The sequence below is a fragment of the Carcharodon carcharias genome, chromosome 8, assembly GCF_017639515.1.
Source record: "Carcharodon carcharias isolate sCarCar2 chromosome 8, sCarCar2.pri, whole genome shotgun sequence".
NCBI lineage: Eukaryota > Metazoa > Chordata > Chondrichthyes > Lamniformes > Lamnidae > Carcharodon > Carcharodon carcharias.
Genome location: NC_054474.1, coordinates 161,361,506 through 161,384,745, shown reverse-complemented (window position 1 = coordinate 161,384,745; position 23,240 = coordinate 161,361,506). Strand labels below are relative to the sequence as shown.

General features: G+C 42.5%; 1 protein-coding gene across 1 annotated transcript in view; it reads left to right on the top strand.

Annotated features, from left to right (window-relative positions):
• The window catches only part of LOC121281533 (carboxypeptidase M-like), a 36,618-nt gene extending 13,964 nt beyond the window's left edge, over positions 1 to 22,654 (top strand). The window contains exons 7-10 of the mRNA XM_041194481.1: positions 252 to 407; positions 7,816 to 7,968; positions 20,158 to 20,306; positions 22,547 to 22,654. Of these exons, the coding sequence (XP_041050415.1) occupies positions 252 to 407; positions 7,816 to 7,968; positions 20,158 to 20,306; positions 22,547 to 22,654 (566 nt within the window). The remainder of the gene's footprint in view (positions 1 to 251; positions 408 to 7,815; positions 7,969 to 20,157; positions 20,307 to 22,546) is intronic.
• Positions 22,655 to 23,240: the final 586 nt, after the last annotated feature.

The window sequence follows — 23,240 nt, the reverse complement described above, 5'->3', positions numbered from 1 at the left end:
TTTTTGGCTTGGTATCACACTGATTGATGCTTTTATCAGTGAAGTCATTCACCGAGCATGAGTAAATAATAATTATTTCTGACTGTCCTGCACTGTTATATAGTTTAAGTGAGTTTAAGTGTGTATGATGCACTTTTGCCAAAATAGGATCAGTTTCCATTCTGAAGAATTTCTGAATAAAGTTTCATTTCTGGAACAAAAGTTTTGAAGTGAATATTATTTGAATATTATACTTTTGTTGTCTTTCATAGATAGCAACAACTATAGTCGGAGTCCTGATGATGATGTGTTCAGATACTTGGCAAAAATATATTCTTTTCACCATAAAACCATGTCCAAAGGGAATTTGTGTAAGATGAAATTCCTGAATGGCGTGACGAATGGAGCTAAATGGTACAGGATAATAGGCAAGTCATTAATATAGAAGACTGGTTCATATCACAGATTATGGAACATCATGTTCCCTCTTTGGACCTTTCTGATTATCTTTAGTCCTCACATTTTGAAGTTTCACAGTTAATGTTGTTAATGTGGTATAAAATATTCACACCACACACTGTTAATGTTAAGTAGTGTCATGGTAGTAAAAGGCACAGAGATTGTACTGAACACAAGCTATAACACAAGATACAGAATCGCATGCATTTATTTTATTCTGAGTTTCCTTTATTTTTAATTTATTTTCCCCATACTTGCATATGGGATACTTGCCTTTATTAGCCGAGGCATAGAATATAAGAGCAGGGGGTTTATGCTGGAACTGTATAAAACACTGATTAGGCCACAGCTGGAGTATTGCATGCAGTTCTGGAATCCGCATTATTGGAAGGATGTGATTGCACGAGAGAGAGTGCAGGGGAGATTTACCAGGATGTTGCCTGGGCTGGAGAGTTTTAGTTATGAGGAGAGATTGGATAGACTGGGGTTATTTTCCCTGGAGCAGAGGAGATTGAGGGAGGACATGAATTACAAATATCAAAGTTAATTAATTTAGGTAATTAGCATATTGTTACAAGATGCCATCCTCATTAGAACATGGAAATTGTCTTTGGGAATAGGTGATAAACACTGTAGATTTCAGATTGGTGAGCAAGACAAGCCCTGTAACACAAACCCACCTGTGAATATCTAACAAGTATTCATTAAGCACTCTAATTGGACTGTTTGTGAGATTCAGTTATGTTCCTCATGAGGTGTATAAAATTATGAGGGGCATATATAGGGTAGACAGGAAGGAACTTTTACCCTTGGTGGAGGGATCAACAACCAGGGGCCATAGATTTAAGGTAAGGGGCAGAAGGTTTAGAGAGGATGTGAGGAAGAATTTTTTCACCCAGAAGGTGGTGGGAATCTGGAACTCACTGCCTGAACGGGTGATAGAGGCAGAAACCCTCAAAACATTTAAGAAGTATTTGGATGTGCACTTGAGATGCCATGGCATACAAGGCTATGGGCCTAATGCGGGAAAATGGGATTAGAATAGTTAGGTACTTGTTTGACCAGCGCGGACTCAATGAGCTGTGCTGTAGACCTCTATAAATGCTGATTTGTTCTCCTCTCCTCAGCTTTGTACCAATGAGACACCATTAAATGTTTCCAACCCAAGCAGAGTGGACATCTATCTGGCTTCCAACTGTACAGCTGAAAGCTGGTTGTTGAGAGGTTCTGCAGTCTATTGTTTTATACTCTTTTCCTGCCCTATGAGAGAAAACTTAGCCAATATCTGAACACAGTATGTGAGTGGCTGTGATTTTAACACATATCCTTCTGCTCAGCTTTGTAGTCCCTTGGCTTCCAAAATCTTGCACAGCATGAGAATACTTTCTAGTGAGGAAGAAAAACTCCACTGGAAAAGTGCTACAACTGTGGCTAACCAGAAAAGTTGAGGATTGTATGAGATTAAAAGAAGAGGCTTCCCCAATGTTGCTAAAAAAAGATAAGCCTGATTTTAAAAATCAGCAAAGGATGGTCAAGAAATTGATTACGAGGGAGAAAATGGAATTTGCGAGTAAACGAGCAAGAAATATAAAAACCGATTGTAAGACCTTTTAAATTTGTAAAAGGGAAGAAATTAATGAAAATTAACATAAGTCTCTTAGATGCAGAGACAGAAGTTCTAGTGGGGAATAAGGAAATGGCAGAGACAGTAAACAAATAATTTGTCTCTATCTTCACTGCAGAAGTATGTTCCAGAAATTGTGGGAACCAAGTTCTAAGGACAGTGTGGAACTTTAAGTGTTTAATATTAGTAAAGAATAAGTACTACTGAAATGAATGAAACTAGAAGCTGATAAATCTCTTGGATATGATTACCTGCAAGCTAGGGTTTTAAAAGCATTGGCTCCAAAGCTATTGGATGTATTGGTTTTGATCTTCCAGAATTCCCTAAATTTTACAACTGACACCATGGATTGGAAGGTAGCCAATGTAAACCTGTTGTTCAAGAAAGGAAGAAGAGAGAAAATGGGGAACAATACGCCAATCAGCCCGATATCAAAGAGAAAGCAAAATGACTGCAAAAAGATGTGGACCAGTTAAGCAATTGGGCAAAAAGATGATTGATGGAGAAGAATGTGGGGACATATGAAATTATCCACTTTGGTAGGAAGAATGAAAAAGCAGATTTTTTAAAAATGTGACAGACAATAAATATTGTTGTTCAGAGGGATGTGGGGTCCTTTGTAAATGAATCACAAAGTTAAAATGAAGATATAGTAAGCAATTAGGAAAGGAAATGCTATGTTAGCTTTTATTGCAATGTGTTTGGTATATAATAGTAAGGATGTTTTGCTTCAATTGTAATTAGGGATTTACTGAGACCGCCTGGATTACTATGTTTGGTTGAAGTCTCCTTACCTAAGAAAGGATGTACTTGTCTTAAAGAGGGTGCACCCGAGGTTCATTAAATTGGTTCCTGGGATGAGAGGGTTGGCCTATGAGGAGAAGTTGAGTAGAATGGGCCTATATTCTCATTTGAAATGTATAAACTTCTTAGAGGTTTGACAGAGTAGATGCTGAAAAGCTGTTTCTCCTGGCAAGGGAGTCTAGAACTGAGAGGTTACAGCCTCAGGATAAGGCTTTGGCCATTTAGGATTGAGATCAGGAGAAACTTCACTCAGATGGTTGTGAATCTTAGGAATTCTGTATCCCAGAAAGCTGTGGATGTTCAGTCCATAAGTATATTCAAGAACACAAGAAATAGGAACAGGAGTAGGCCATATGGCCCATATTCAATATGGCCATTCAATACGATTGTGGCTGATCTTGGGCTCAACTCCACTTTCTTGCCCACTCCCCATATCACTTCATTCTCTGAGAGACCAAAAATCTGTCCATCCCAGGCTTAAATAAAGTCAATGATGGAGCATCCGCAACCCCCTGGGGTAGAAAATTCCTAAAATTCATAACCCTTTAAGAGAAGGAATTTTGCTTCATTTCAATCCTAAAAGATTGGCCCCTTAAGCTTAGATTGTGCCCCCATGTTCTAGATTCCCCAGTCAGTGGAAACAACCTCTCAGTGCCTACCCCACCAAGACCCTTCAGAATCTTGTGCGATTCAATGAGGTCACCTCTCATTCTTCTGAACTCCAGAGAATATAGGATTTACTCGGCCTCTCACCATAGGACAACCCTCTTCCCCAGGGACCAATCTCGTGAATCTTCACTGTACTACCTCCAGTTGAAGTATATCCTTCCTTAAACAGGGAAACAAAAACTGCACACATTTTTCCAGGTGTGGTATCACCAAAGCCCCACACAATTGCAGCAAGTCCTATTTCCCTGTACTTCAATGCCCTTGCAATAAAGGCCAACATGCCATTTGTCTTCCTACTTGCTTGCTGTACTTGCATGCCAACTTTCTAAGTTCCTTGTACGAGTACACCCAAGTTTCTCTGAACATCAACATTTATAAGTTTCATGCCTTTTAAAAAATATCCTGCTTTTCTATTCTTAAGACCAAAGTGAATAACCTTACACTTTCCCACATTATACTCCATATGCCATTTTGTTGCCCACTCACAACCTGTCTATGTCCCTTTGCAGCCTCTCTGTGTCCTCCACACAACTTACATTTCCGCCTAGCTTTGTATCGTCATCAAACTTAAATACATTACTCTCACTGTCTTTGACTAAATCATTAATATAGATTGTAAAGTCATCATTGAGCATGTTCAAGACAGAAATCAATAGATTTCAGGACATCAAGGGATATAGAGATTGTGCGGGAAAGTGGCATTCAGGTAGATGATTAACCATGATGTAATTGAATGGTGAAGCAGGCTCAATGGGCTGAATGGCCTACTCCTGTTCCTATGATCTTATGAAAAAGTTGAGACCCCAGCACTGAGCCTTACAGCACCACCAGTCACAGCCTGCCAACTTGAAAATTCCCATTTATGCCTACTCTTTGCTTATTGTCCATTAACCAATCCTCTATCCATGCTAATACATTACGCCTAACTCCATGAGCCCCTAATTTGCCTATTAACCTTTTAAGTAGCAACTTATCAAATGCCTTTTGGAAATCCAGGTATACTACATTTACTTGTTTCCCTTTATCTACCCTAATAGTTACATCCTCAAAAAACTCTAATAAATTTGTCAAATATGATTTCCCGTTCATAAAACCACGTTGACTTTGTATGATCATACCACGCTTTACTAAGTGCATTTTTAAGACTTCCTTAATAATAGATTCCAGCACTTTCCTGATGACTTATGTCAGGCTAACTGACCTGTAGTTCCCTGTTTTTGCTCTCCCTCCTTTCTTGAATAGCGGTGTTACATTTTCTAACTTCCAATCTGCTGGGACCATTCCAGAATCTAGGAAATTTTGGAAAATCATAGCCAGAGCACCACTATTTCTGCAGCTATATATCTTTCAGAACACAAGGATGTAGGCCATCAGGCCCTGGATTTTTCACCATCAGGTTTCTCCAATGCTTTTTCTCTGCTGATATTAATTACCTTCTTTCCTCACTCTTTTTAGTATATAGGTTACCCTCTATTACTGGTATACAACTTGTGTGTTCTACTGTGAAGACAGACACAAAGAGCAGAATTTTGCCCTTGGCAGGGGTGCTCGGTGAGGGCGGTTGGGAAGCAGACAGCCGCCCGCGATCGGCACTGGACCGCGATTTCACGCTGGCGGGCCAATTAAGGCTCGCCCAGTGTGAAGCGAGTGAGCGCTTCATAATTTCCCTGACCCACAGAGCTGCCTCAGGGAGATGAAGAGATATGAAAAAAATAAATAAAAATGTAATGAAACATGTCCCCTCATGTGACTCTGTCATATGAGCAGGGACATGTTATTAATGAAAAATTAAAAGTTTTTATTTTATTCTTATTTGCTTTTGGAAACCTTATCCTGCCCGTGGATGAGGTTTCCAAAAAAATTCAAAGGCCGCTTGGCCTTTTCACCTGCCCAAGCCTTTCCTCCCGGTCAACATCAACACGCGCCATTTCACGCTCAAGTGAGTCAGGTGCACACCTGCCTGCCAAGTGAAAATTTCTGCCCAAAACATTTGTTCAATGTCTTTGCTATTTCCTCATTCCCCATAATAATTTCTCCAATCTCTGCTTCTAACGAACTTTAACTACTCTTTATATGTTTGTAAAAGTTCTTACAATTTGTTTTTACAATCCTTGTCAGTTTGCACTTGTATTCTACATTTTCCCTTTAATATCACTTTTTGCTAGCCTTTGCTGGTCCCTAAAAGACTCCCAATCCTCAGGCATACTAAAATTCTTTCCAACCCAATTAGCCTCTTCTTTTAATCTAATACTTTCCTTAACATACTAAGAAAACCATCTTTATTGCTGAGATTTTGTTTTTCAATTGAATATATTTTTATTGAACATTTTGAACTGTTTCTTTAAATGTTTCCTACTGTTTATTTATGGCCATCCATTTAGTCTATTTACCCAATCAACTTGAGCTAGTTCTCATAGTTCTCACCCCCATCACCACCGCCGCCCCCCCCAACCCCCCAACACACCTATGTAATTGATTTTGTTTTATTTAAGATTCTTGTTTGTGATTGGAGTGTGTCACTTTCAAATTCAGCATGGAATTCAATGGTACTATGATCACTATTTCCCAGTGGATCTTTTAATATGGTATTACTAATTAATCCTGCCTCATTACACAATACTAGATCCAAAATAGCTTTATACCTGGTTCTACAATGTATTGTTCTCGGAAACTGTCACAAAAACATTCTACAAACTTATCTTCTGGACCACCCTTGCCAGTTTGATTGGTCCAGTCTACATGAAAATTAAAGTCCCCCACAATCATTACATTGCCTTTGTTACATACTCCAATAATTTCTTGCTTAATGCTCTGTCCATCTGTCTATCTACAGTTAGGGGCCTATAAACTTTTCCCACCAAAATTTTCTGACACTTGCTATTCCGAATCTCCACTCGTACTGATTCTATTTCATGATCTTTTGAGCCAAGATTCTTTCTCACTAATGTCCTTATGTCATCCTTTACTATTAGGGCAACTCTTTCTCCTTCACCATTCTGTCTTTTCAAAATATTGTGTACCCTGGAATATTTATTTCTAAACCTTAGTCACCTTGTAACGATGTCTCTGTAATGGTGTTTAGAACCATTTAGATCAATTTGTGTCACTTGTTCATCAACTTTATTGCGGATACTTCGCACATTCAGATAAAGAGCTTTTAATATAATTTTTTACTGCTATTCCCTGCATGTACCTAAATTCTCTGATCCTTCCTGTCCCACTCTGCTTGCCTTTACCCGCAACCCTACACTGTTCTGTTGCCTTGACTTTTTTCTTTGGATTTCCAAATCCCCCTTCACTGAGCTCTCTCCCCACCATGCAACTTGTGTGTTCTACTGTGAAGACAGACACAAAGGGCAGAATTGAAAGGCCTATCCACAGCCCTGATTATAGGATTCACCAGGACATTGGTTCCAGCCCAGTTTAAGTGAAGCCAATCCCAACAGCACAGTTCTCTCTTTCAAGACTGATATTAATATATTTTTGGGTACCAAGAGAATTAAGGTAGGGGATAGGGGCAGGAAAGTGGTATTGATGCAGGGCAGAGCAGGATTGAAGGGCTGTGTAGTCTGATTCTGCTTCCGTTTCTCACATTCTAACCAATTTTGAAGCTATGTACTTTGATTTGGTATTTGAAACTTCTCCAAGTATTGTAAGTGAATTGATAATTCAGTTATCACTGAGTAAAATTGAAAACATTGAGAGAGCGAGATGGTGTAGGTAGGAGGAGGCTTGCTTGGAGCACAAACACTGGTATAAGTCTTGTTGGGCTAAATGGTCTGTTTCTGTGCTGTAAATACTGTGTAGTTTCAAGAACCTTTTCTCTGCTAAAACCTTCCTAAGCCTACATCATTTGGCACCAACTTAGGAATCTTACACAAAGCCCAAAGTAATGTAGAGAATGGAAGTACTGGCACAGCGGAGAGATATGAAGTGTAAGGTGATATCTCCATACCATAGATATGTGATAAATGTGACCTGAGAGTGTCTGATGCTGACATTCAGTCTAAAGAGATAAATTGAAGATTCCTCGCTTCATTAAAAAAAATCACAAAAAAATCCGAAAACATACTCTGAGCTCTCCATCTTTTAATGTTTTAATATTATTGATTGCTTTGTAGATATTACATCTTATAACACGTTAGCGCAACTGTATCAGAAAGGTCTAGGTGTACAGAGCATATGTGGAAATCCTGTGCAGAGAAATTTTCATATGAAGATTTAGCACATGCCTTGGCTCCAGATACATCTATCTGACAGTTTTCAATATCTCTCACTAGGCGGTATGCAAGACTACAATTATGTATGGGGCCAGTGCTGTGAGCTGACGTTAGAGCTGTCTTGTTGCAAGTACCCAACTGCAGCACAACTGCCACGCTTCTGGGAACAGAACAAAGTTCCACTCATCTTCTTTATCCAGCAAGTCCATTTAGGTACATGTATACATTGTTGTGTATCTTAAAGCTTGTGGGGGGGGGGGGGGGGGCAGTTTTCTGGTCTTTCGCTAGTGTCTTCCACTGAAAAATTCTCATGATTTTTCATCCATGGATTTCAACGGGTCGAAAACTGTGGTCAACATGGCGGCTGTGTCTGGAATGCACTGCCCACAGATGTGGTCGGGGATGAAAGCAACATCGACTTACGTTAATAATAGCACCATTAACCCAAGCTGTCCCAAGGTGCTTCATATTGTTATCAAAGGTTTATTTTGGCATCAAGCTGTATAAGGGCAGTTGACGGGGTCAAGGAGGTAAGTTCTAAGGAGCGTCTTAAAGGGATGAGAGAAAGTTAAAGAAGAAGAGAGGTTTAGGGAGGGAATTCTAGAGTTTAGGGCTAAGGCAGCTGAAGGAACAGCCACCAATGGTGGAGTGATTAAAACTGAGGATGTGCAAGAGGACAAAATTGGAGGAATGTAGGTGGTTCTGAATTGGACACCCATTGGTCACCAGTTACATGCCCTCTGATATTCAGTTCCAATAGCATTGAATATCAGCATGTATAAAATTCAGAAGATGTGATTCAGTCTGTTTGATGGCTCTGCCCAAGTCTAATTACACTGTATGGTTTCCAACTATTGATGCGGTAATTCAGGAAATAAAATGGATGCACTGCAGAAGGAAAATCAGTTATGGGCTTGTGATTGTCCTTGCCTGATTTTCTGCTGTGTGCAGATGATCCATTGTACACAGGTGGTGATGACAAAAATCCACCTCAATCACTCTGACTCCAGCTTAGAGCAACAAGCACTAACGTGGAATTTGTGGCATCCATTGTAAATCAATACCATTTTGCATTATTAGCCATTGATCAGCACATTTTTGGCATTTTGACAGTTTGCATTAAGGTATCACCAACACAGAAAATAATAAGACCTTCCTGTTGCAGGGCAGAGAACAGCATAAAAACTGCCAGTAGAGCCAATAGCAGTAAGATAAAAGCAAAATACTGTGGATGCTGGAAATCTGAAATAAAGACAGAAAATGCTGGAAAAACTCAGCAGGTCTGACATCATCTGTGGAGAGGGAAACAGAGTTAACGTTTTGAGTCTGTATGAGCCAATAGCAATGTTATTCCAGCCTTCCCTTTGCTTTAACTCCAAGCTCTATTGGTTCCAGCAGTGGAAGACACAGCCACTGGTCTCCAGTTTCCTTTAACTTTTCCTTAACTGGAAATTGGTGTTGCATCTGAATTAGGACAATTGAACTAAGACCTCAGTATTGCATATCTATTAAAGGGCTTTGTCACCTGTTGAAGTATATTGCAGTACACTCATGCAGACCATACAACAATAATCCAGTGAATATTTTAATAATATCCATCCATTTTCACACCGCTTCTCCTGGTGAGGGTTGCATTGGCAGAAACCTGAGCAGGGCCGACCAGATTTCCCTTTCATCAGCCACAGATTCCAGCTCCTCCTCGGGGATTCTCAGGCATTCCCAGGCCAGCCGAGAGATGTCATCCCTCCAGCATGTCCTGGGCCGGCCTCGAGGTCTCCGCCCAGTGGGCCGTGCCCAGTACAGCTCCAGTGGGATCCTACCAGGGGGCATCCTTATCAGATGCCCGAACCACCTCAACTGGCCCCTCTTGATCCAGAGGAGCAGCAATTCTGCTCCCAGGCTCTCTCGGGTTGCCGAACTCCTCACTTTGTCCCGGAGAGTAGGCCCTGGAGAGAAACCTCATTTCCGCCATTTGTACCTGCAATCTTATCCTTTCAGTCATTACCCACAGTCCACGACCATAAGTGAGGATGGGGACGTAGATCGACCGGTAAACCGAGAGCTATGTCCTAAAACTCAGCTCCCGCTTCGCCACCATGGACTGGGAAAGCGCCCGCAGAACTGCAGCCGCTGCACCGATCCGCTGGTCAATCTCACGCTCCACCCCGCCCCCCACCGCCCCCCCCCACCCCTCCACCGTCACTCGCGAACAAGATCCCGAGGTACTTGAACTCCTCCACTAAGGGAAGCTGCTCCCCCCTCACCTGGAGCAAGCAACCCAATCTTTTCCAGGAGGGAACCATGACCTCAGATTTGGAGGTGCTGGTGCACGTCCCAGCCGCGTCACATTCGGCAGTGAAACGTTCGAGTGCGCGTGCTGGAGATCACAGTCGGATGAGGCAAGAAGCGCAACATCTTCGGCAAACAGCAGAGATGCCACCCCCAAGCCCCCAAACTGGATGCTCTCCACACTTCGGCCGTGCCTTGATATCCTGTCCATGAAAATCATGAACAGGCGTGGAGACAAGAATAATAATATATACAAAGTAATTTCAGGGGTTGGTCACTGGGTTATATGAATCCCGATATGGAGGATCTTTTCATATTGTACTTTGTCAAAAAAAACTTGCATTTATAAAGTATCTTTCATGAGCACTGGACACCCCAAAGCACTCCATGGCCAATTAAATACCAAGTCATTTTATATAAATAAATGGTTTTATTTATATTTTTGTTAAAATTTGGCATTATTTACGGATTCTCAATTCTAGGGCTCAAATTGCTTTTCAGAAGGTTAATGCCAACATGTGCGTGAGTAGAAATTCAGGTTACTAATATCAAATTCCACTCTTGCCTATTTCAAATCCAAAAGGCCGCAAAACAGACCTACGAGCAAATTTAGAGCTCATGGATAAAAAGGGACAGTAGCAACATGGATACAAAGTTAATTGACTGACAGGAAACAGAGAGTAGTGGTTAATGATTGTTTTTCGGACAGGAGGAAGCTCTATAGTGGAGTTCCACCAGGGGTCGGTGTTAGTACCCTTGTTCTTCCTGATATACATTAATGACCTAGATGTTGGTGTACAGGGCACAATTTCAAAATTTTCAGATGATACTGTTATGACCGGTGCCTGGCGAGTTCCCCAATTTGTTAACTTCCTGAACGGGACACCGGTTATGCTATTCTCCCGGGTGAAGAGGAATGACACACAGATGCCAGTCTTCAGCCAATTTGATTCACTCCACGTGATATCAAGAAACGGCTGAAGGCACTGGATACTGCAAAGGCTATGGGCCCTGACAATATTCCAGCAACAGTACTGAAGAATTGTGCCCCAGAACTTGCTGCACCCATAAGCCCAGCTGTTCCAGTACAGCTACAACACTGGCATCTACCTGGCAATGTTGAAAATTGCCCAGGAATGTCCAGTACACAAAAAGCAGGTCAAATCCAATATGGCCGATTATCTCCCCATCAGTCTACTCTTGATCATTAGTAAAGTGATGAAAGGGGTCATCAGCTGTGCTATCAAGTGGCACTGCTCATTGATGGTCAGTTTGGGTTCCACCAGGACCACTCAGTTCCTGACCACATTACAGCCTTGGTTCAAACATGAACTAAAGAGCTGCTCTCAAGAGGTGAGGTGAGATTGATGGGTCTTGACATCAAGACAGCATTTGACCGAGTATGGCATCAAGGAGCTGTACCAAGACTGGAGTCAATGGGAATCAGGGAGAAAACTGTCCACTGGTGGAGTCATACCCAGCACAAAGGAAGATGATTGTGGTTGTTGGAGGTCAATCATCTCAGTTCCATGACATCACTGCAGGAGATCCTCAGGGTAGTGTTCTAGGTCCAACCATCTTCAGCTGCTTCATCAATGGCCTTCCTTCCATTATAAGATCAGAAGTGGGGATGTTCGCTGATGATTGCACAATATTCAGCGCCATTCACGACTGCTCAGATACTGAAGCAGTCCATGTGTAAATACAGCAAGACCTAGACAATATCCAGGCTTGGGCTGACAAGTGGCAAGTAACATTTGTGCCACACAAGTGCCAGACATTGACCATCTCCAACAAGAGAGAACCTAGCCATCGCCCCTTGATGACATTACCATTGCTGAATATCCCACTATCTACATCCTGCAGGTTACTGTTAACCAGAAACCGAACTGGACTAGCCATATAAATATTGTGGCTAGAAGAGAAGGTCAAGGCTAGGAATCCTGCAGCGAGTAACTCATGTGCTAACCCCCCAAAGCCTGTCCACCATCTACAAGGCACAAGTTCAGGAGTCCGATGGAATACTCTCCACTTGCCTGGATGAGTGCAGCTCAAACAACACTCAAGAAGCTTGACATCATTCAAGGACAAAGCAGCCTGCTTGATTGACACCCCATCCACAAACATTCACTCCCTCTACCACCGACACACAGTGGCAGCAGTGTGTACCATCTACAAGATGCACTGCAGGAACTCACCAAGGCTCCTTAGACAGCACCTTCTAAACTCATGACTGCTACCATCTAGAAAGACAAGGGCAGCAGATACATGGGAACACCACTGCCTGGAAGTTCCCCTTCAAGCCACTCACAATCCTGACTTGGAAATATAACGCCGTTCCTTCACTATCACTAGGTCAAAATCCTGGAACTCCCTCCCAAATAGCGCTGTGGGTGTACCCACCACCTCAGAGCTGCAGTGGTTCAAGGAAGCAGCTCACCATCAGCTTCTCAGGGGCAATTAGGGATGGGCAATAAATGCGACACCCACATCCCATGAATGAATTAAAAACGAGCTATCTCACCTTCTTTATTCAACCCCTTCAGTTAGTTGCAATAAGGTTCATTTAAAAGGGATCCCTTCCCCCGTGGATACCTTTTCCCAGTCAAAATGTATTTATTTTTTAGAAGGAGCCAATTTAACCAGGCTTTCTTGAGTCAAAGAAAGAGTAAGTTTATTAGTTACTAAAAACCCAAGAAATATAACAAAAATGCAACACACATACACACAGATCAGAAATGAGAAGTTAAGAGTCCAAATAAAAGTTTAAAAAGATATATAATTCAGTCTTTGGCTTGTCTGAGAGGGGTAGTTGGCGAAGCGTTCTGGTCATTAAGTTGGAATATTCTGGTAGAGCTGACTTTGGCAGTTTCGCAGTAGGTTTGGAGATACTTGGTTCTGCAGGTTAGCTGAAGAAGCTGTCCTACTTCCTTTTCAATTGTGGCTTCTGCTGACTTGCCTCTGGCAACAGAGAGAGGGAGACTTCATCTGCAACTGCAGGGGTGACTAGTTGATCTTCATCTTGCTATCACACACACAGCATACCAGCACACTAGCACCGTTCTGCAGCTAGCTTTTTAACCCATTTTTCTCTGTGTATTCCCGTAAGGGAAAATAACCATGCCTTGCACCCAGAGTCTGTTTTCTTTGATCTCCCACCAGTTTATACATTCTGAGATATGAATCAACAGTAGATAGATTTTAGATGCCTGCTCAGACATGGTAATCGGTCTTTTGTCTCTACAACCACAGGAGATTAAAGTTCAGTCTTTTGCGTCTTTCCCATCTCCCTTTTAAGTGTCTTTGCTTGAAGAAGGCCATGACACCTTTTCAAGTGCAACATTCCATGTTCTGTCAGGACAGGTCTGTCAGTATAATCCACATTGGATCTCTTTACATTATCAGCCATCTACTGCTCAGTGTCGTTGCTTGTATTTCTTTAAAAACACACACATCTTTCTTAAAAAGCTCAGCATGCCTGTAAGTATTTCATGGCTGTAATTGGCTCTTCATGACACTTTGCCACACACATTATCATTCTCCTAGCCTTGGTCAATATTATCACTTCAGTTCTAACCAGGTCTATAAGTTCTGGACAAGGCATCTGTAATCACATTTGATTTCCTGGCAATGCGGGTGATTTTTTAAGCAGTACAGTTGGAGAAACAAACTCCAAAGGAATAACCTGGCATTCTGTGTCTTAAACCTTTCCACAAAGGTTAAAGGGTTGTGATCAGTATAGGCTTGTCTCTCTGTATCCATTTTGGACCTATATCTCAAAGTGTTTGAGAGCCAGTAATAAACCAAGGGCTTCCTTCTCCACTGTGGAGTACTGTTTGTGATCCTTGTTTACTGTTTTGGAGTAGTACCCAATTGGTCTCTCTCTGATTTGTTTTCTAGAAGGAGGACAGCCCCTACCCCAATGTCATTCGCATCGATGGCCACTTTAAATGTTTGGTTAAAGTCCAGAGCTGCAAGCACAGGCTCACCTATTAAAATGGCTGTCAGCTTTCCGAAAGCTGTCTGGCATTTCTCAATCCTTTGCATTTTCCTGTAATAAGTCTATCAATGGGGCGGTTACTGTGCTGAAGTTTGGGACGAACTTGCATTAGAACCCACACGTCCCCAAGAACCCCATGATTTCCCGATTCGTTGTGGGAATGGGGAACTCTGCCACTTCTTGTACCTTTGCAGCCCTGGGCAGTACTTGTCCTTGACCCACTATGTGTCCTGGATAGGTCACTTGAGCCTTAGCGAACTCACTCTTTGCGAGAATGACCACTAAGTCAGCTGACTGTACTTTCTGGAAAAGAGCTTCCAGTTCTTCTAAGTGAGTTTCCCAGGTGTTGCTGTACACTGGAAGGTCATCTAGGTATACTCTGCAATTGGATAAGCCCGCCAATGCCTGGTTCATCAGATTTTGAAAGGTGGCTGGGGCATTTTGGAGTCCAAATGGCATGACTCAACACTGGTATAACCCACCGGAGTTACGAAGATGGAGATTTCCTTCCCGTGGGCTGTCAAGGGAACGCGCCAATATCCCTTGAGTAAAGCTATCTTTGTAATGTGGCTGCTTTATCTACCCTATCTATACAGTCTTCCAGGTGGGGTAATGGGTAGGAGTCGGCTCTGGTCACTGCATTAACTTTTCAGTTGTCAATGGAGAACCTTGTGGAGCCGTCTAATTTGGGTACGAGCACAACTGGGGAGCTCCAGCTACTGATGCTAGGCTCTATTAGTTGGTGCTCCAGCACGTAGTTAACTCCTCCCGAACCTGAGCCAGCTTTTCTGGCCCTAGCCAATAGGGATGTTGCCTTATGGGAGGAGCCTCTCCCACATCCACATCATGTGGAGCTAGTGTGGTGTAGCCTGGCTTGTCCCTGAATAAACCTTTAAATGCAGTGAGTAGCTTGTCACTCGCATCAATGGCCACTTTAAATGTTTGGTTAAAGTCCAGAGCTGCAAGCACAGGCTCACCTATTAAAATGGCTTTCAGCTTTTCGAAAGCTGTCTGGCATTTCTCAATCCTTTGCTTTTTCCTGTAATAAGTCTATCAATGGGGCGGTTCTGCACTTTAGATGGGTGAATAAGGAGTCTAAGTTCGCTAGTATCTTTGTGTTGGTTAGCCAAGTAGTAGGGGGTTCAATGTGGGCCTCACCCATGTCTCCCTACAATTCATCCCCACTGCTACCCTCATCCTGTAGGTTGGTGGCAATGAGATAGACCATTCATTACCTGCTTGTCCCCTTCTCGGCTGTGATATCGCTTTATCATTTTGACATGACACAGCCTTTGCTTTTTCCCCCAAATTGGGGTCTCAATTAGATAGTTTACTTCCCCAAGCTACTTTGCTGCTCTGTACACACCACTGAATCGGGCTTTTAAGGGTTCACCTGGTATTGGTAGGAGCACTAACACATGGGCTTGGATTTTCTGTGCCCATTGGCATTGGGCATGTTCAGTGGCATGAGTGGACAAAATGGCATGATTGATTTCACGACGGCGTGAAACCAGTTTGCGATCATCCACGTTTCCCGCCATCAATGTCTGGAACCTGATTGTAATACATCTGCATATCACTTCTCAGCCAGCTCGCCGGAATCGTCCATCCCCCGCTGGATCTTCCGCCCACGTCGGTGGGAAAACACACCGATGTGATTCACAACAGCATATATAAGGTGTGCACATGGCGGGCTGCACTTTGCTCGGGACTTCAATGTCTGTTTGCCCACCTTGCTTCATTCAGAACTCGCAGTCATCAGCGCCAGGCTTCACAGACAGCACCACATCACTTTTAGGGGGGCTCGTGGGCAGATCTCTACCTACCAGATCAGCCATATGTGGGAGGCTTTTCAAAGGCTGCAGGGCTAGGGCTTGCTTGGGAAAGGGGGAGAAGTGGCCTCAGGCAAGGGAAGAGGCTGCAGGATGAAGGTTGTACTGGGGAAGTGGGGTATCCCAGGGTGTGTGGGGCACATGTTGATCTGTGCAAGTGGCCTCAAGATGGTGAGGGCTGAAGAGGCAGTCTCCAGAGCAGATGGGGCCAGAAGGATATGTGAGGGTATGTGTGAGAGAGAGTGAATGGTGATGGCCCTTGAGCTGACAGTGAGTGAGATGCCAGTGAATGCATGATGGGTTTGAGTGTGTAAGTCTAGAGTGATGAGATGGTTGCCATACCCTGGCTGCACAGATGAGATCATTGATCCTCTATCTGCATTGGATTGGCCAACCTCTTCTGTGCAACATTGGCACTGATCACCACTGCCATTACCTACCAAACTGGAGTGGTAATGTTGCTACCCCTCCTACAGCCAGAGTGGGGGTAGAGGACATCACAGCAAGCCTCCACGGTGTCCAAAAGGTGCCTGTCTTTCGGGGCCATGTCTTCTTTGCTGCAGTCCTGGGCTGGAAGCACTGAGCACGGCTATACTTTAAATGTGGTGCCTGGCGTGATGAAACAGTGAGGTGATGGCGTGGCAGCCGAATTGGAGCCTGCCCACCATGGAAACGGCATGTATCCTGAGAATGCATAATTTATGCAGCGGGTTTGGGATGATACGGTGTGAAAAGCCGCCATTGCGGCCGGTGGGTAAAACATAACTTTTCCTGCCTGCTACTGCACTTAGTGCAAATCTGTGACAATTCCGCCCATAGTCTCCTGGCTCAAAGTTTTGGGCCCGGGCATGTTTGTCTGCCTGTTTCTTCATAGCTGTCTGGGAGATTTTTAAGTGTTCTTGAGCCACATCACAGATTCTCATGAGTTGCTCCCGGAACACTGTTACATAGTCTAATATGGTGATTTTCCCCTCATGTTCTAAAAACCTCTCCTTCATTAGTTTCAGAGGCCCTCGCACTTGATGCCCATAAACTAATTCAAACAGAGTAAAACCGGTGGACTCATTGGGTGAATCGCTGCTAGTGAACAGAAAAAAACCTAGCCCTTTATCCCAGTCATGGGGTGCTCGTGGCAGTGTGTCCTGATAAATTTGTTTTTAGGGTCTGGTGGTACCGTTCTAGCTCTTCCTGCGACTGCGGGTGATATGCTGAAATCTTCAGCTAGGTTATGCCCAGGTTACCCACGACTTCCTGGAATATTTTGGACATAAAACTTGAGCCCTGATCCGACTGGATCTCAGTAGTAGACCATACCTGGTAAAGAACTTGGGCTACTTCTCTCAACACTGTTTTGACAGATATGGTTTTCAGGGGAACAGCCTCTGGGAAGCGGATAGCCATATCCATGATAGTAAGGATATACTGGTAGCCCTACATAGTCCACTTGCTGAATGGTTCCCCAAAAGCTGGCACGGGAATCGTAGGTGCAGGTTTTATTGTAGGCTGGGGTTTTCCCATAACCTGGCAGGTGTGGCAGGTTCTGTAAAGCCTTACTACATCCCTGTGGAGGTGTAGCCAGTAAAAATGCTGGCTGATGCTGGCTCGGGTTTTGTGTATACTGATATGCCCAGCCACTGCAATTTTGTGAGTCAGTTGTAAGATTTGCCTACGGCACCTTAGCGGCAACACTACCTGGTGGATCACTGTCCACTCCTCGTTTGGAGGTCTGTGAGGAGTCTCCATTTCCTCACTGGTACCTCATTTTTAATGTAGTAGCATTCAGGGACTGCTTCTGCCTCAGCTTCAGTGTGGGCAATCTGAGCTAATGTTTTTAACAATGGGTCAGTTTGCTGGGCCGCTACCAAGGAAGATCTGTTTATTACTTCCTTAAGAGAGACTTTTAAATTCCCGAAAAAGGTCTCAGATAACAAGACGGTAGGGTTTTCGGTCTGCAGTGCCACTTCTGCCGCCACTGACAGAGCTTGTCTGGCCATAGACCGCGTTACCACACAGTCAAGGAAAATGCCAGGCACTTTCTCCTGCAGTTGTTTTGTCTCCCTGACCTCAGTTGGCTTCTCTGAGACCAGCGGGGATGCGATTACCTTTGAACCCACCAGATCATTGCTGAGGAACAGGTCAACCTGACTCCGATGGTCACTGGTCTTGACACAAGGTCACACTCCAGGTGCACCCAGTATAAGGGGATGGACATGTACCTCCCTCAATCCCCTTTACCAATACCTTGACATTTACTGCACTCTCTGTTGGAAAGGTCATGTCTTTTCCCAGTAGTAGAATTTGGCTGGTCCCTATATCCCTCAGTATCACTATAGACTTACTTCCCTCACCTGGGGAAATGTGGCCACCCTTCCTTCAGATACAAAATCTTATAACTCTCAGGGATTTGTTTAACCTCATCCACACTGCTCAGTGTCCTTGCTTGTATTTCTTCCTTAAAAAGTTCAGTGTGCCTGTAAGTAATATGTTACTGTAATCGGCTTTTTGTGACAATACAAGACTTGGAAGTATTGTGAACTGCAAGAATAGGGTAAAACTTGAAAAGCACATGGACAAGTTAGTGGAATGGATGGACTTGTGGCAGATAAAATTTAATGCAGAGAAGTGTGAAGTGATTAATTTTGGTAAGAAGATTGCAGAGAGTCAATATAAAATAAAGGGTACAATTCTAAAGCAGGTACAGGAGTAGAGGGACCTGGGTATATATGTGCATAAATCATTAAAAGTGACTTTGAGAGCACGGTTAATGAAGCATGCAGTATCCTAGGCTTTATTACAGGGGCATAGAATACAAAAGGAAGGAAGTTATGTTAAACCTGTATCAAACATTGATTCGGCCACAGCTGGAGTATTACATTCAGTTCTGACCACCACATTTTAGGAAGGATGTGAAGGCATTAGAGAAGGTGGAGAAAAGATTCATGAGAATGGTGCCAGGGATGAGGAACTTCAGTTGTGTGGACAGATTGGAGAAGTTGGGACTATTTTCCTTGGAGAAGAGAAGGTTGAGAGGAGATTTGATAGAGGTATTCAAAATCATGTGGGGTCTGGACAGAGTAGACAGGAAAAACTATTCCCATTGCTGGAATGAGCAAGTATCAGGGGGTGCAGATTTAAGATAGTTGGAATAAGAAGCAATGGCGAAATGAGGAAATATGTTTTCACACAGCGAGTGGTAAGGATCTGGAAAGTACTGCCTGAGTGTTTGGTGGAGGCAGATTTAATCAAGATATTCAAGAGGGAATTGGATTGTTATCTGAAAAGGAAGAATGTGCTGTGCTACGGAGAGAAAGCAGGGGAGTGGCATTAGGTGAATTGCTCCTTCAGAGAGCCAGCACAGGCATGACAGGTCTACTTCTTGTAACCATTCCCTAATTCTATTTTAATGGAGGTGTTAACACTCTTTATTTTTGATAGATTAATGCCTCAGTTAAAGCTGTAGAGAGTAAAAGCATAACATCACCGACTGTAATTTCTAATCTCCAGTGTTCATTTTGGATGGTATAATTTTTTACATAGATTATTTTATTTGTTATTTTCAAAACCTCTTTTTAATTACCAATATTATGGATGGCTTTTAACTTGGCAATGTACTAGGAGAGTGTGGGAACTCAAGTGTGTCAATCAATGCCTTTTTAAACCAACCACTATATTACCATATCATTTCTGGGTTTCCTGACCAATTAGCATGAGCGGATATGGTGATGACCCACGAGGTGATTTCAATTCCTGTATTTGAAGGGACACTTCAAACATCTGACTTGATGGGAGTTTGGGGTTGGGAGCAGCACGGAATCCAAACATTCAAACATTTTAGTGACACCTCTCTGGATTTGCTACTGGGGACTGTAAAGGTCCAGATACTCTTCCCTAATGATGAAGGAGGAAGCTTGCAGTGAAACAAAGAAGGTGTGGTTGGAGGTTGCCCATGAGGAGCAGCAGAAACTGAGTGCCATGCTCATAGATTCAATGCCAAAAGCAGTTTAATGAGCTAAGCAGGGTAGGGATGGTGAGCACAATGGCACATTCACCTACATTCTGATGTGGGTATCACTTGTAGCCTCTCACTCTAATTCTGCATTAAAATTCTCCCCACTTTTCCACTACTTCAACTTTTCAGAAATGTGAAAGTTGTAATTTGGAAATGAGTCTGAAGCTAGACATGTCTCTTTGTGTGCTTATTGTTTGACTGGAGGCTTATGCAACAGTTGACTAGGTTTGAACTATTTATAAACAGTAATTCACTTCACCTTTATCTTCCAGGATTAAAGGGCAGAGTTCTGGATGATAAGGGAAATCCTATTTCCAAAGCAATTGTAAACATTTTTGGCAGGAGTAATCTTGTCCCATACCAAACCAATTCTCTGGGAGAATACTACAGGCTTCTAATACCTGGGGAATATGTTCTTGAGGTAAGGCATGGAGGAGGTGTTATTGTTAGATTTCCTATCCATTATGAAAGGATTAGGAATCTACATATATTTTGAAATCTGTCACTGCCTTGGTTCTGTAAAATCACAGCTTTATAAAATGTGTTTTGTTTGTGACTGTGAGTATGGGTATATATAATGGTCAAGGTGGAGGAAGACTAACGTGCTGAGAATGGATAGATTCATTTACACACCTGAAGGTATATAGCTGTCCTCCTTCTTCAAATGAAACTCTAATATTGCTGAAAAGAGAGAGATGTTTCCAAAGTTTTTCATCTCGTATTCATCAGGACAAATGCAAGAATGCCAAACTTCAAAGGATCACAACAATTTAAAACACAGGAGAAAAGGGTGCTGATTGGTTGGCAAGTTGACTCTGATTGGCTGAGTCATTGGCATGAAGAAAGCAACAGGGAACTAAAGGCTCCCCAAGCTCCCTGGTCATTCAAAAAAAGCTGCAAGGTGAGGATAAGTACTAGTATGCTTGTTCCTTTTGCCAGTCTTGAGCTGTTTCCTTCTATGATTGGAAAGGAGCTAGGGGGAAAGAAGAACCCTCCGAACATTTTAACAAGTTTTTTTTTAAAGTTGGGTTTTGCTGATGAGAGGTGAACTACTGAGATAATAGCAGGAAGACCTTTAAAATATGAAGCTTTAAGAGTCAATAATGGGGAGTAAGTAAAGACACGGCAAAGCTAGAGAGAAATACATAAAACTCCCCAGCTAACAAAACAGAAGCAGAAAGGGAGGAGAGTGAAAAATAGGGCATATGTAGTATGTAGGACACCAGAATGCAAATGAGGACTATAATACATTACTCAGTCGAGTACTGCAGCTTTTTTTCTGCATTATTTTCCCAGTACATTAATACATGTAATACTCTCAAATTTAATGTAAGCTGCCTTACTGAATATGATAGTTCAACAGATAGCTCCACAGGCCATGTGGTCTTACTCTTCACCACATAAAATTTTTGAGAGACTTAATTGCAATAAGTCAAATGATCTAAGGAGGCAACTGGCCCAGAGAATCATCTGCTTGAAAGGGCAAAATAAGAATTCAAATACAAAATCTGGAATATATTTCTAATTGAAACATTAAGGAACTAGCCTATCTTTGTAATATCTGCTGGTCCTTGTTCTCAACTGTTGTGTGTCCTTTAGGATTAACAGATTAACTAGATGTTTTGAAACTTGAAGTGTATCCTTTGGTTTCTTACACTTTTTTTTTCTCTTTATATTTTGGAATTAATTATCGTGTGAAATCAGTTTTCATTATCCAATGTAATAACGTTTTAATAATTTCAAAATCAACTTTTGGGAAACAACCCTAGTAACAATTTCATTTTTAGTTTTTTTAGTCAATCTAAGAACTACATATTGTATATTTCTAAAGGTGGGACTCCCCACCTTTCTTCCATTGACTCTTTCCTTGGTTTCTCCATCATGGCCCATCCATAATGAACCAATCAGGTGACCTATTCTGAGTTGTCGGCCAATATTACTGACAGGTTGGGAACAGGAGATAGAATCTCTCCACATTAATTTCTTCAATTCCTCCAATAGAGAATAGGTTGACCACTAGTCAGGATCTCTACTGGGTGGAGGGGTTTGGGGGTGGGGGGCTGGGGGGGGGAGGTTGGAAGGTGGGTGAGAGAGGAAGGGGTGGGGTTTCTTGCTAAAACTGGGGTCACTCTTAGCTGCTCTTGTATACCCCTTAACATCCGGCTATGGAGGATTCCTGCCATTTCTCGTTTTTCAGGATCTTAAATGATGTAGGATGGCTAAAGGAAGAAATAATATGAAAAATAATAGTTACTTAAACTGGCTGCTGAGTCGCCATTGAACCCGGCGGCTGACAGGCCCCTGCCCCTGCTCGGCCCTTCCCAACCAGTGAGGAGCTGCGTTTCATGCTGGGTGGGCCTTAATTGGCCCGTCAGCGTGAAATCGCGGTCGGGAGACAATTGTGGGTGGCAGCCCGTTTCCTGGCCGCTCTCGGGCCCGCCAATTGCGCCCAGCCGCCGAACTCAAAATTCTGCCCATTAATTCTGTTTGCCATCCAAATTTAGCAAGACTTCCTATCCTTAGGCAGCTGTCGTTACTGAATTCACACATCGATATTGGCAAACGCATTATTAGCTGATTAAGACTGACAGAACTAACTTCTGAGAAATTCTTGTTTTAGTTATTCACAGTAAATTATTGTATTTCATTTTTTACCTACAGGTCGAAGCAGAAGGATTTGATTCTTTGAACAAGACAGTGGATGTGTTTGACACTATAAACCTCTATTCTGCTGCAGTTTATGACTTTGTACTTCAGAGGTCAAAATAAGCACTTGAAAATAGGACAATCTTCAATCTAGTATAGAACATGGATTTGTTTTAGGAATGACAGATTTTAAAAACTCCAGTGCTCCATAAATGCTGAAACTAGAGCTGGGGTGCAGCATAAGAAAGGAGCAGCGAAAGAGAATTAAGAACAGTGCACTAAGCCTAAGCAGATCCCCTTAATAAATGTAGGCAGCTTATCTCCCCACAGAGAAACATCTATTTGTGTAAACAAGCATGTGGAAAATTGTATGGTCGTATAGGTAAATATAAAATGTTTTGTGGCTCTGTCTCGTTATCAATCCAAAACAGAATGAAGATTCCAATAAAAAGATGTTCAGAAAACATTTTCAAATTACTCACCTTTTTAAATTTCATGGAAGTTTAGAAGGCCAGGCTTTTGAACCTTTTTAAATTAATTGACTGATTCTTTGTAAATGTGGCATCGCATCTAATCATAATTCCACCTAGGCTTCCTTCATCATAGTTATCACTGAATAAACTACCAGCGATTGCTTGCGTAAGGGTCTCTGATCTTTACTTTTTGTTGAATATTTGGGATCAGCTAACTCATCCTTAGATGCTGAGAA